Source organism: Oncorhynchus keta, chromosome 14, assembly GCF_023373465.1.
Source record: "Oncorhynchus keta strain PuntledgeMale-10-30-2019 chromosome 14, Oket_V2, whole genome shotgun sequence".
NCBI classification, from domain to species: Eukaryota; Metazoa; Chordata; class Actinopteri; order Salmoniformes; family Salmonidae; genus Oncorhynchus; species Oncorhynchus keta.
The window spans coordinates 67,136,871-67,149,868 of record NC_068434.1 but is presented as its reverse complement, the minus strand read 5'-3'; the positions used below and the strand labels follow the sequence as shown (position 1 = coordinate 67,149,868).

The window sequence follows — 12,998 nt, the reverse complement described above, 5'->3', positions numbered from 1 at the left end:
GCAGCAACATGGCCACTTAATATGGTTTATAACATCCTTCAACTACTGTATTAGTGCATGGTTGCTATGTATAACTCCCCAGTGACCAAGGCAAGCTCTCAAACACATCCTGTGTTTCTTAGTAGGCCTCTGAGGAATGCCCAACAATTACAGAAATTCCTGTTAACTTCCATGGTAACTTTGTTTAGATTTTTAAGGAATTCTTGCCTTAATATAGCACATAGTCACACCATTATTTGTCAATTCCCATACTGAAAGGTTTTATTGCAATGGACTGATCCTTTTGGAAAACACGTCAAAGATCAGTGCCCACACGTGGTATGCATTTTGTAAGAAATTATGGTTAGAGAGAAACTTACTTTCTTATTGAAGTAGGTTGCAAAGGACAGATGTGACGCAGCATTAAGTGGGTGGTTCGAGCCCTGAATGCTGATTGGCCGACAGATTATCAGATCGTATACCACGGGTATGACAAAATATTTATTTTTACTGCTCTAATTACATTGGTAACCAGTTTATGGTATATGGTCAATATACCACAGCTAAGGGCTGTATCCAGGCACTCCGCGTTGCATCAGTGCTTAGCCGTGGTATATTGGCTATATACCACACCCACTCGGCCCTTATTGCTTAAATATAGTACTGTAGCAATTTTGCACGTCAGTAAGTGGTTGCAAGGGGAAGATGAGGCCCATTAGTAGCAGTTGTACAGCATGTCCACAGCTAAATAAGGCAATGGATCAGTGTATTTAGTGGGGTGGGAGTATTCACCAGAATTGTGTTGAGCATTTGCAATGCACTTTAGGCTATTGCCAAGGCCTCGTTCCCTTTACTTCTATAGTCCCATTTCCTTATGAGCTTTTATTCTTAGATTAAGCATCCCATCTGCACTTCGAACAGAACTACACTGGTACACATATTTAGAACCATGTTTAGGCTACCAACAGTGACAACTCTGAGAAAACTTCTACAAACAGGTGTCAAACTCATTCCATGGACGGCCTAGTTTGTTTTTTCCTTTCAATTAAGACCTAGACAACTAGGTGAGGGGAGTTCCTTACTAATCAAGTACAAGAGAGGAGTGAAAACCTGCAAATACTCTGCCCTCCGTGGAACGAGTTTGACACATGCTTTACAACATACGTTATTCAGCCCCGTCAGACATACCCTGATCTGGTGTTGTCAGTTCCAGAGGCTAGCCAGACAGGACCCACAGAGGTACCTCTGGAATGGGGCCATGTATTCAGAGTCTCGATGTGTCAACTCTAGAATTACATTTACAACTGCATCACCTAGGTCTGCTGCCAGATTACTGCTGCCAGATTACTGCCAGACAAGCACTTCTTGTCTCCATATAGAGGACGTTATTATTATTATTTTTTTTAAATGGCACATATATTCTGAACTTGTAATCTGGCATTTTATTCACCTCGACACGACTAACAATGTTTCTGAATGGCAGAGGGCATGTTGATACACAAACAAGGCCAATGCAGCCAAAACAATTACGACACATTACCCCATAATCAGAAGTGTCAAGTTGTTTTCCAATGTCATACAAGCAGCTTCATCATCAGAAATAGAAAAAAAACCTAAATATTTATTTTGTGTTTGTTTATTATCTACATAGAATTTGTTCCAAATCTGGGCCAATTTACTAATTTTCCATGACATCACCTCTTCCAATCATTTTAAGATATAAAATATATGGGTTACAGCTGTCAGAATACTTACAAGTCACATTTTCCATCAATCATCAACAAAACAAAAGGACACGAGGTACAGCATCAATGCAAAAGTCTTAACAGTCTGGTGACAAAAAACGATTAAAGACAACCCACATGATGGGCCACAAAGCTACACTGCATGTGCTCATTTCAATTTCATGGTACAAACCAAGACGGAACAAAAAAGCCTCTACAAAAATCAATGTCAAAATAACTTTTTTTGTTGTTGAAAAAAGTCCGTTCTGAGTTTGAAGCCTCAGTCGCTGTCAGAGCCAGAGCCGTGGTTGGAGGCCTCGTTGGCAGAGCCCCCTGGTTCTGATCCATTGTCGGAGCGGCGTGGGGAGCCTGCCGGGGAGCCCGCCGGAGAGCCCGCTTCAGAGCCAGAGGCTGCGGCCGGTGAGCCTGGCCGGGACTCGTTCTCCGACCCAGAGCGGCTCCTCTTGCTCTCGTTATCAGACTGCTCTGAGTCAGACTGCTGCTGCACTCTCTTCCTCTTCACTGGACGTTCGCTGCCTGAGTCGCTACCAGAGTTTTCGGAGCGTTGGGGGCTTCCAGCGTCGCTGCCAGAGCGGTTCCGGCCCCTGTCGGACTCACTGTCGGAGGCGATGCACTTCTTGTGGCTGCCCTCATTATCAGAGCCTGAACCACTGTCTCTGGGGTTTCTGGGTGGTCAACAGATATGACATATTAGTGGCACAAAACTCTTCGGAGTTGTATTTTCATGTAGCATTTTATGTACGAATGAGTTTATGCCCTTACCGGTCTTCAGCAATTTTCAGTCCATCCTCGTCTGATGAAGAGTCAGAGGATGAGATGATGGCCTTTGACTTGATCTTGCCTTTGAGAGACGGTGGCACAGGCTCGGCCTAGACAAAAACAGAACTGTTACAACTCTGGGCCTAAGGCCGGGCATTTGGGAGAAAAAAAAACCATTAGAAAGACAAAAAGACAGTAACAAACTAGATTTAACTGACCCTTTGGAACTTCTTGCCGCCCGCTCTGGGTTTGCGTTGCTTTTTGGGCCGTGAGCCTCCTTCCTCGTCATCGCTGCCATCGTCACCCCCTTTGTTGGGTCTGAAATACATGGTCACAGTGCCACTCACACCAGGCCATTTTCCTACCGGTCACTACAAATAAAACACTTTCCACAGCGGTCTCACCTCCTCCTCTTCTTGCGGCCCTCCTCCTCACTTCCGCTGCCACCCTTCCTCTTCTTCCTCCTTCTCACTGGCAAGTCCTCATCAGAGCCATCGTTGACAAACTCATCAAAGTCACCCCCTTTCTTGCGCTGGGGAGAACAAAAACAACAATATGGTCATACTGCACCCTAGAGCCTTTGTTTGAGATTCATATCAATCTGATGTGCCATGAGCTAATCATTGATCAACCCAAACCTCTGCGTTGCACTAGCCGTTCGACACATTTACACTCACTCGGCCGCCACCTTTCCTCTTCTCTTTCCTTTCCTCCTTCATTCCATCGGCGAAGGAGAGCAGACCCTTGGTCTTCTCCACATACATGGCTCTCTGCTCCAGCAGCTTCTTCTGATCCTCTTCCTGCTTGGTTCTCTTCTCCTCCTGGTGGGGCAGGAGGAAGACAAGGTCAGTGGGTTAGTCAAACTGTTATAAAGGAATACATTTACAGTGGACCAAAGAAACGTGTTACTCAAGACATCACAGGCTCAAGTAAGGTCTGTTTACTTAAATGTCTTATCCATTATGGTTTACAAGTACAACATAGAAGGGATGAGGGACTTGTGGAGATGTGACATTCCATAGACAGACCTGTTCTTTATGCATCTGTTGGCGCAGGAAGTCCCTCTCCTGATCCTGTTTGGCCCGGATCTCCTTCTCCTCCTCATCCTGCTTCCTGGCCCGAGCCACGTGGTACTGGGCCTGACTCAGCAGGTCAGAGCATTGCCTGCAACGGCCCCCACACAAACACAGCTCACAAACCAGGCTTAGCCTGACATCTGATGGCTGGGCTCAGCTGTCATTCCTCTAATTTCCTCTGAGATATGATCTGAATTTTGGCTAAGAGTGGTTTATTGATTTACTGAAGGCTATGAAGTAAGTACTGGCCTGAATTTGGATTTTAGAGGGGAGATATTTGTTCAAACTGACCTGGCCTCAGTGGAAGCAAGCACTAGGTCGAACCTCATCTTGTCACCAGCCTTGGCAAGGTAGCTGAAATACCTGAAACAAAAAGAGAAGACAGAATTAGGCTGAGAAAAGTGAAGGATAATTTTAGGAGGTGTTAAAGTGAGTTTAGGGTGTACCGGTGGGCCAGCTCCAGCTCTTTGACAGCACTGAGTACAGCCTTTAGATTACTCTTCTCGTCCTTCAGCACCAGAGTGGCCAGCCTCTGCAGCACCAGGGCCACGTTGAACATCAGCACCGTGTCACTGGGGGCCACGTGACGCGCCTGGGGACACAGCCAGCCACTTTTGTTTTCTTCCATTTAACCTTTATTTAACTAGGCAAGTCAGTTTCGAACAAATTCTTATTTACAATGACGGCCTACCCCGGCCAAACCCTAACGATGCTGGGCCAATTGTGCGCCACCATATGAGACTCCCAGTCACGGCCGGTTGTGATACAGCTTGGAATCGAACCAGGGTCAGTAGTGATGCCTCTAGCACTGAGATGGAGTGCGTTAGACCGCTGCGCAACTCGGGAGCCATCAGTGAGTAAAAGGCAGGGTTGCAAAATTCCATGAACTTTCAATAAATTCACTGGTTTCCCAGAAATCCTGGTTGGAGGATATTGAATTTCCTGTTTATTCCCATCTGATTCCGGGAATCCTCCAACCAGGATTTCAGGAAAACCCTGGAATTTATAGAAAGTTCTCAGAATTTTGCAACCCTAGTAACAGAACACTCACACAAGGGTCACCCTGCTCTCACATAAACAAGCTCAGGAAAATGAAGCCCAGCCATAGGGTTAATAAAAGGAATGAGAGACGCTTCGTTTCACACAAATCTCACCTTCAGCAGAGTCTGTTTGCACTCCTGGAGTTTCCCGCATTTGAAGAGTGCCCGAGCCAGGTACAGCACCACCTCAGTGTTCTGATGCTTGTAGAATTTCTTCAGACAGTTCTCGTACTAAACGGCACAATGAGTGGATAAGATATTTTAATAGAACTCAAGTTAAAAAAAATTAAAAGGAATATAAAAAACCCTGCAGTGTGTACTATGAGCCAGTACAGAGCCTTACCATCTGCACAGCGCTGATGTACTGTTTCTGCTCCACGTAGATGTGGGCCAGGTTGAGCCAGACGTCGCTGATATCAGCTGTGGCTTCTCTCACCTGGGCAAACACGTCACGGGCCTCTCGGTAGTAGCCCTTATGGGCCAGGACGGCACCTGGGCAGAAAAGATGGCAAACTCTGAGGTATTTACATGCTAATAGTTAATACTCAGACTTGACTGTGCTTAAGCATCTATGTTAATACAATGAGTGAGTGAAGGCCAACAAACCTATGCCGTTGGCAGCGTAAAGGTTCTTGGAGTCGTTTCGTAGGACCTGTTTGTAAATGGCCAGGGCTCGATCCTGATGTCTCTTTTCCTGGAGGGACACAACCACAGACACAGACAAATGATGAAGGCAATGTTTCTGACAGTGATGATTTATGGCTCCACATCAAAACAACTGATATTCTGCCGTACCTTCTCCCGGTCCCTAGTGGGCTGGTGCAGGGTCTGGAGCCACACGTTGCCTAGGGCCAGCATGGAGTAGGTGTCGTTCTGAGTGGACGGCTGCTTGAGGATACGCTCAAACTTCTTCTGACCTGGACCCCACTCCTGCTTGGCCAAGTGGAGATTCCCGATCAGGGACCAGGCGTCTGGGTGATCCTGATTAATCTGCAGAGCCTCTTTGAACCAGTCGGAAGCTTCATAGAAGTTTCCTTTGTCACGAGCCATTGCGCCAAGACGCAGGTAACCTGCAAGCAACAACAAAGGACCAATTGATACGCACACACCCTAAGGAGACAGCCATTAACCAAAACATACAGTGTGTCTTCAGTGCTTACAGTCAACGTAGTTGGGATGTTCCCTCAGGATGTTCTTGTAGAGTTTCTCCGCCTCGTGGAATTCGCACATGGCCTCGTAGAGCCTGGCTAGGTTGTAAGAGGTGGTGACAGAGATGGCGTTGTAGTAATGCTCGTCATGCTCTCCCTCAGCTTTGGCCCGCTCCAAAGAAGCCAGGAAGTATTTCTAAACATGGACAGACAGAACAAACCCCTGAAAACTATTTATAGCTCTGTTGTGTCTACTAGGGTTGGGCGATGCTTGGAATGACACATCATCCTTTCCAAACATCATTGATATACGGTTGTATAGTAAAAAATATAAAAAAATATTTTAAAAAATCTGGGGGGGGTGCAAGTTGCACAGGAAGGGTCAGTCGATTGGCGGAAAGAACACACTATAAAGGACACATTTCTAGGCCTGAACAGTGTAAAGCCTAGTTATTTATCTAGTTGAGGCTGTAAAATAATATACAAAATTGGTAGAGCGGTTTCTCTTGTTTATTAAAAAATGCTCCGATATCAGTTAAAAACTAATATTATAGCCGTATCAAGTGTAGTCTACTGTCATTTCATTAGGCTACTTTCCAACAGTTTCAGACAAAAACAAAAAACTATGGCTCCTTGGAGGAAAAAAAAAAAAAGTTTGTCTTTGCCTGTTTGGCGGTTCTTTGGTTTCAGGCTGAATGATAAAGGTGAGCCAGCAGACCTGAATAAAAGGTGAGCCAGCAGACCTGAATAAAAGGTGAGCCAGCAGACCTGAATAAAAGGTGAGCCAGCAGACCTGAATAAAAGGTGAGCCAGCAGACCTGAATAAAGGTGAGCCAGCAGACCTGAATAAAGGGTGAGCCAGCAGACCTGAATAAAGGGTGAGCCAGCAGACCTGAATAAAGGTGAGCCAGCAGACCTGAATAAAGGTGAGCCAGCAGACCTGAATAAAGGTGAGCCAGCAGACCTGAATAAAGGTGAGCCAGCAGACCTGAATAAAAGGTGAGCCAGCAGACCTGAATAAAAGGTGAGCCAGCAGACCTGAATAAAGGTGAGCCAGCAGACCTGAATAAAGGTGAGCCAGCAGACCTGAATAAAGGTGAGCCAGCAGACCTGAATAAAGGTGAGCCAGCAGACCTGAATAAAAGGTGAGCCAGCAGACCTGAATAAAAGGTGAGCCAGCAGACCTGAATAAAAGGTGAGCCAGCAGACCTGAATAAAAGGTGAGCCAGCAGACCTGAATAAAAGGTGAGCCAGCAGACCTGAATAAAGGTGAGCCAGCAGACCTGAATAAAGGTGAGCCAGCAGACCTGAATAAAGGTGAGCCAGCAGACCTGAATAAAAGGTGAGCCAGCAGACCTGAATAAAAGGTGAGCCAGCAGACCTGAATAAAGGTGAGCCAGCAGACCTGAATAAAGGTGAGCCAGCAGACCTGAATAAAGGTGAGCCAGCAGACCTGAATAAAGGTGAGCCAGCAGACCTGAATAAAGGTGAGCCAGCAGACCTGAATAAAGGTGAGCCAGCAGACCTGAATAAAAGGTGAGCCAGCAGACCTGAATAAAAAGGTGAGCCAGCAGACCTGAATAAAAAGGTGAGCCAGCAGACCTGAATAAAGGTGAGCCAGACCTGAACCTGAATAAAGGTGAGCCAGCAGACCTGAATAAAGGTGAGCCAGCAGACCTGAATAAAAGGTGAGCCAGCAGACCTGAATAAAGGTGAGCCAGCAGACCTGAATAAAGGTGAGCCAGCAGACCTGAATAAAGGTGAGCCAGCAGACCTGAATAAAGGTGAGCCAGCAGACCTGAATAAAGGTGAGCCAGCAGACCTGAATGAAAAGGTGAGCCAGCAGACCTGAATAAAGGTGAGCCAGCAGACCTGAATAAAGGTGAGCCAGCAGACCTGAATAAAGGTGAGCCAGCAGACCTGAATAAAAGGTGAGCCAGCAGACCTGAATAAAGGTGAGCCAGCAGACCTGAATGAGCCAGCAGACCTGAATAAGGTGAGCCAGCAGACCTGAATAAAGGTGAGCCAGCAGACCTGAATAAAGGTGAGCCAGCAGACCTGAATAAAGGTGAGCCAGCAGACCTGAATAAAGGTGAGCCAGCAGACCTGAATAAAGGTGAGCCAGCAGACCTGAATAAAGGTGAGCCAGCAGACCTGAATAAAAGGTGAGCCAGCAGACCTGAATAAAGGTGAGCCAGCAGACCTGAATAAAAGGTGAGCCAGCAGACCTGAATAAAGGTGAGCCAGCAGACCTGAATAAAGGTGAGCCAGCAGACCTGAATAAAAGGTGAGCCAGCAGACCTGAATAAAAGGTGAGCCAGCAGACCTGAATAAAAGGTGAGCCAGCAGACCTGAATAAAAGGTGAGCCAGCAGACCTGAATAAAAGGTGAGCCAGCAGACCTGAATAAAAGGTGAGCCAGCAGACCTGAATAAAAGGTGAGCCAGCAGACCTGAATAAAGGTGAGCCAGCAGACCTGAATAAAGGTGAGCCAGCAGACCTGAATAAAGGTGAGCCAGCAGACCTGAATAAAGGTGAGCCAGCAGACCTGAATAAAAGGTGAGCCAGCAGACCTGAATAAAGGTGAGCCAGCAGACCTGAATAAAAGGTGAGCCAGCAGACCTGAACCAGGAAAAGGTGAGCCAGCAGACCTGAATAAAGGTGAGCCAGCAGACCTGAATAAAGGTGAGCCAGCAGACCTGAATAAAGGTGAGCCAGCAGACCTGAATAAAGGTGAGCCAGCAGCCTGAATGAAAAGAGCCAGCAGACCTGAATAAAGGTGAGCCAGCAGACCTGAATAAAGGTGAGCCAGCAGACCTGAATAAAAGGTGAGCCAGCAGACCTGAATAGGAGACAAAAGGACCTTACCAGGACATGAATAAAGGTGAGCCAGCAGACCTGAATAAAGGTGAGCCAGCAGACCTGAATAAAGGTGAGCCAGCAGACCTGAATAAAGGTGAGCCAGCAGACCTGAATAAAGGTGAGCCAGCAGACCTGAATAAAGGTGAGCCAGCAGACCTGACCTAAGTCACTTTCAGAAGTCACTTTCAGAACGTGTAAAAAGACATTCAGGGCAAAGGATCGACAGACTACAAACCTCCGTCAACATTTACAAGTCCATCATCCTGCTGAGTTCGCTACTCTGGGACAGAAACGTTGAACATGCTGGTGTTCCTTGCCAGAAACCATTAGGTAGGCCTAAGACATGGTTTAAATTAAAAATGTTAAAAATAGACCTAAAAGGTTCAGGGCCATTCCCCTCAGAAATGTCCGGGAACTTGCAGGTGCCTTGGTGCAAGAGTGTGGTAACATCTCACAGCAAGAACTGGAAAATCTGGTGCAGTCCATGAGGAGGAGGTGCACTACAGTACTTAATGCAGTTGGTGGCCACACCAGATACTGGCTGTTACTTTTGACCCCCCCTTTGTTCAGGAACACATTATTCCATTTCTGTTAGTCACATGTCTGTGGAACTTGTTCAGTTTATGTTTCAGTTGTTGAATCTTGTTATGTTCATACAAATATTTGTATGTTAAGTTTGCTGAAAATAAACAGTTGACAGTGAGAGAACGTTTCTTTTTTGAGTTTACATTGTTCTCTTGCATAATGTTAACAGTCTAACAACCTCGTATGTATTGAACATTTAGGCTACGGCAAATAGGGAATAGGCCATTTGGCATGTTGCCCTGCTGTGTGCTCTGCGCAGCACTGTTGTTCGCTGCCAGACTCCAGAGGTGCAATAAAATTCAAATACGCTAAACTATCGTGTGACATTACGATGTCGTCACTATCAACAATGGCTGTCAAACATCGTCGATAGACGACACAATCGAAAATCACCCAACCCTAGTGTCTACCATCACCACAAAGGCAAGTTACGAAACTACAAATAACCATTCAAGTAGTTAATTAATTAATTGCTACAATATGTAATGACTAATTCTAGTCAGGCAGCTCTGCCATCCTCCTAAACTGTACCTTGGCCTCTCCCAGGTTCCCCAGTCTGAAGTGGAGAGCCCCCAGGTTGTTGAGGATCTCAGGGGGGACGTCAGCCTGGACCTTCTCCTGCAGAATGCGGGTGGCCGTGCCGTAGGCAGAGAGGGCGCCCTGGATGTCGGTCTGCTCCAGGATCTGGGCCAGCTCGATCCAGGCCTCCACGTCATCAGGGTACTGCTCGGTCACCTTCTTCAGATGACCCTGCAGAACACAAAGACATTACATCTTATTGATTTTTGCAATAGTGCTGATTAACATCTACAGAGTTACAAGTTAAGAGAATGCCACAAAGATCAGACAAACACATACTTCATGTGAGGTTCACCTTCACATCGCGGTTTTACTTACTTTGGCAATGTCTCTCTTTTCCTGATCATCTGAAGTAGCATAAAGAGAGCCCAGGATCTTCATGGTTTCATAGTTGTTGGGGTAGGCCTTTAGGACCTTCTCAAAGCACTGGGCTGCATTCTCCTTGTCTCTACGGTACACGTACATCTGCCCCAGGCCAAAGAAAGGCAGCACAAAGGTAGACGAGGCAAACTGGGTGGCCTGGTAGTAGTACTGGAAGGCCTGGTCATAGTCCTCCTGAAACACACAAGCAAGGAGAGATGTAATGCCAATTCAATTAGAAAAGCAAAAGTCTTCCCGAAAAATAAACTGAGGCGTTAGCGCTTACCTGTACATGAAAGGAGCGGGCCAACTGGTAGCAGCTCTCAGCCTGCATAGCTTCCACCTCTGTGTTGTGAAAGGCATGGAGAGCCAGGTGCTGCACTTTACTGTAGTCCTGAAAATAAGTACATAAATGTGAATGATAAACGATGCTCAGGTCAAGACATGCTACTATATACCAGGAATAAGAGGACAACCCTCTCACCTTTTTGAAGAAGAAGTGGTTAGCCAGGTGGTTGAGCACCATGGGGTTGCTGGGGTCGATGGTGTAGGCTCTGGATAAGAGCTGCACTCCATTCTTGATGGAGTCGGGCTCCTTGCTGTTGAGCTCCAGCACAGCCAAGCCCACAAGGGCTCCCACACACTTGGAGTTGAGCTCCAGGGCCCGGCCAAAGGCCAGACGGGCCTTCTCCAGCTTACTGAGCTTGACAAAGCAGTGGCCCATCCCCAGCCTCACTTCGGCTGGAAAGATAAATAGTGACAGTATATTAGGAGACACCAGGGATATTATTTATAATATGACAGGTGCAAGTGAAATGCTTACCAGGACATCCAGGGTTTGTGCGTAGAGCCTTCTTGTAGTAGGCCAGTGCTCCCCTGTAATCCTTCTTATTGAAGGAGATGCAAGCTTTACCTGTTGAAATAAAATGTATAATGGTTAGGCCCCATTTCGAAGTGAACCTTTGTGGTTGTAATGGTAGATCTTTCCCTTTGTGATTTACTTACCAAGTAGAGCAGGGATGTTATTGGTGGACTGATTCAAGACAAAGTGGAACTGAGCGTCAGCCTGGTCCATTTTGTCCCCCTCCAGCAGACAGAAACAGGCTCTTCCCAACAAGTGGTTCTGTTACAAACAAATAGATTACATGTATGTTTTTTTATGATGGGGAAATTAACTTTCACATTATCCAATAATTGTTAAGCAGATTTTCTTACCTGGTCGTACATAATGATCTTGTCTGCCATGGTGTAGAGCAGGGTGGCCTGAGTGATGAGCTCCTTCTTGGCATCTTTGTTCTTCTCTTTACGTGCCTGCTGGACATAGTAGGCTGCCAAGGTGTCCAGACAGGTCATCTGGTCCTTCTCATGGTCTCTGTAGTCCAGGTTCCCATCGATACGGGCCGCCTCCAGCAGCTTGACAAAGTCCTCTGTCTTCGTCTGTTTGTAATACTCCAGCTAAAAGAAAAATGATTTTTTGTTTATTTTGGTGACAAACAATCCCTGAACAAACCCTCAGTCAGTGGGAATGCAACTACATAACTCACCAGGGAGGATAGCCCATTTCCTGGACCAGAGTTGTGTGTGACACCTTGGGAGATATTTGCCGACCCGTACCTGTTTGGTAACACTTTTCCCATGTCTGAGAATATATCAGCGGTTGGTGGACAGTTCTGATAAGGAAATTGTTGTTTACGTCACCGGGCTGTGCCCAGGAAATTATTACATTAAATTGTTAGATGCTACCAACCCCCCTATCCTCTAACAAATGGATTAAATGATTTCCTTCAGCGATGCAGATGACAATTTCCTTAACAGAACTGTCCACGGATATACTCTCCAACATGGGAAAAGTGTCTCCAAACAGGCACAGGTCAGCAAATATCTCACACGTCTCTCCAATGCTATGCCCTAAGTAAAATAACTGTACATGGCGGCAAGCCTGTAGGGCTACAGGGAGGAGTTACAGGTAACAGTACAAATTACAATCTAACTGTATTTGATGCAACACTCACACAGAGTAAAATGTACAACTATCAATTCAACCATTACATTTTTTAAGGCTTAAATTAATTATCATACCAGTCTGTGTATTCATACTTACAGCAAGAGCAATCCATATGTGCAACTGTGTATGCTCCTGTTTCAGGATACTGATGACCTCATCTCCTTCTGGCAACTGGTCGAAATCAAGCTCAATAACCTGCAGAACAAATCATTATAATATATTTGATTCATTGATTCACTAACAAGACACAGGTCTACGTGAACACCAGTTTGTACACATACAACCTGACCTTTAACCTATGGCTAAAAAGCTTGATCAGAGGCCAAGTTATTTTATTAAATGTTTTGACTGGGGACAAGAAGTGGCTGCATTTGATTGGTTCCTGAGACTTGTATCTCACGCTAATTAACTAGCTAACTAGTTCGCTTACTGAATGATCTGAACGACAATATCAACTGTAGACAACTTACAAGTCTAACCTGGGTTATGACCCATAATTTTCATGACTGATAGTAAAACATTTTTTTTTACAAAATCTCAGAAGTTGTTAGCGATCTGGCTGACGTTAGTCAACAAACACAGGGCAATGCTACGTTAATAGCTGACGTTAGTAGGCTAGCTGTAGCAATCCACGGTCAAACAAAGCAGCGTAGCTAGTCCTTACCTCGTCGGTGTCCCTTAAGGGGATTTCAATTGAACCCCGAGACATATTGGCTGATGGAAATCCACGTCCCTACTCCAATATATTCCCAAAATGTGTTCAGCTGTCCCCGTGGTCTCAAAGATCTGGCTCCACTTCCGCTCTAGAACAAATACATAGGTGTTCACAAAACAATGTCCGGGTAGTACAGCGAGCGACTA

The 12,998-nt window shown here is 45.9% G+C and overlaps 1 protein-coding gene across 1 annotated transcript; it reads right to left on the bottom strand.

Annotated features, from left to right (window-relative positions):
* Nucleotides 1–467: 467 nt before the first annotated feature.
* Nucleotides 468–12,998, bottom strand: LOC118393833 (RNA polymerase-associated protein CTR9 homolog). Its single transcript, XM_035786948.2, has 22 exons — nt 12,802–12,998; nt 12,234–12,332; nt 11,348–11,587; nt 11,138–11,255; nt 10,956–11,045; nt 10,617–10,873; nt 10,419–10,526; nt 10,091–10,327; nt 9,725–9,943; nt 5,760–5,943; nt 5,395–5,669; nt 5,206–5,293; nt 4,943–5,091; nt 4,714–4,830; nt 4,006–4,151; nt 3,851–3,922; nt 3,512–3,647; nt 3,161–3,304; nt 2,888–3,015; nt 2,702–2,801; nt 2,487–2,593; nt 468–2,389 (listed from the first exon to the last, which is right to left on the bottom strand). Exons 1-22 carry the CDS (start codon nt 12,844–12,846, stop codon nt 1,984–1,986), a joined length of 3,465 nt encoding a protein of 1,154 aa, XP_035642841.1. The 5' UTR covers nt 12,847–12,998; the 3' UTR covers nt 468–1,983.

Excerpts from the sequence above, each read along its gene's own strand:
- LOC118393833 (XM_035786948.2), bottom strand. The coding sequence starts at position 12,846 with ATGTCTCGGGGTTCAATTGAAATCCCCTTAAGGGACACCGACGAG. Across the intron at positions 11,046-11,137 it reads TAACATCCCTGCTCTACTTG|GTAAAGCTTGCATCTCCTTC; the intron begins GTAAGTAAATCA and ends TTATTTCAACAG. Across the intron at positions 3,648-3,850 it reads CTTGCTTCCACTGAGGCCAG|GCAATGCTCTGACCTGCTGA; the intron begins GTCAGTTTGAAC and ends GGGCCGTTGCAG.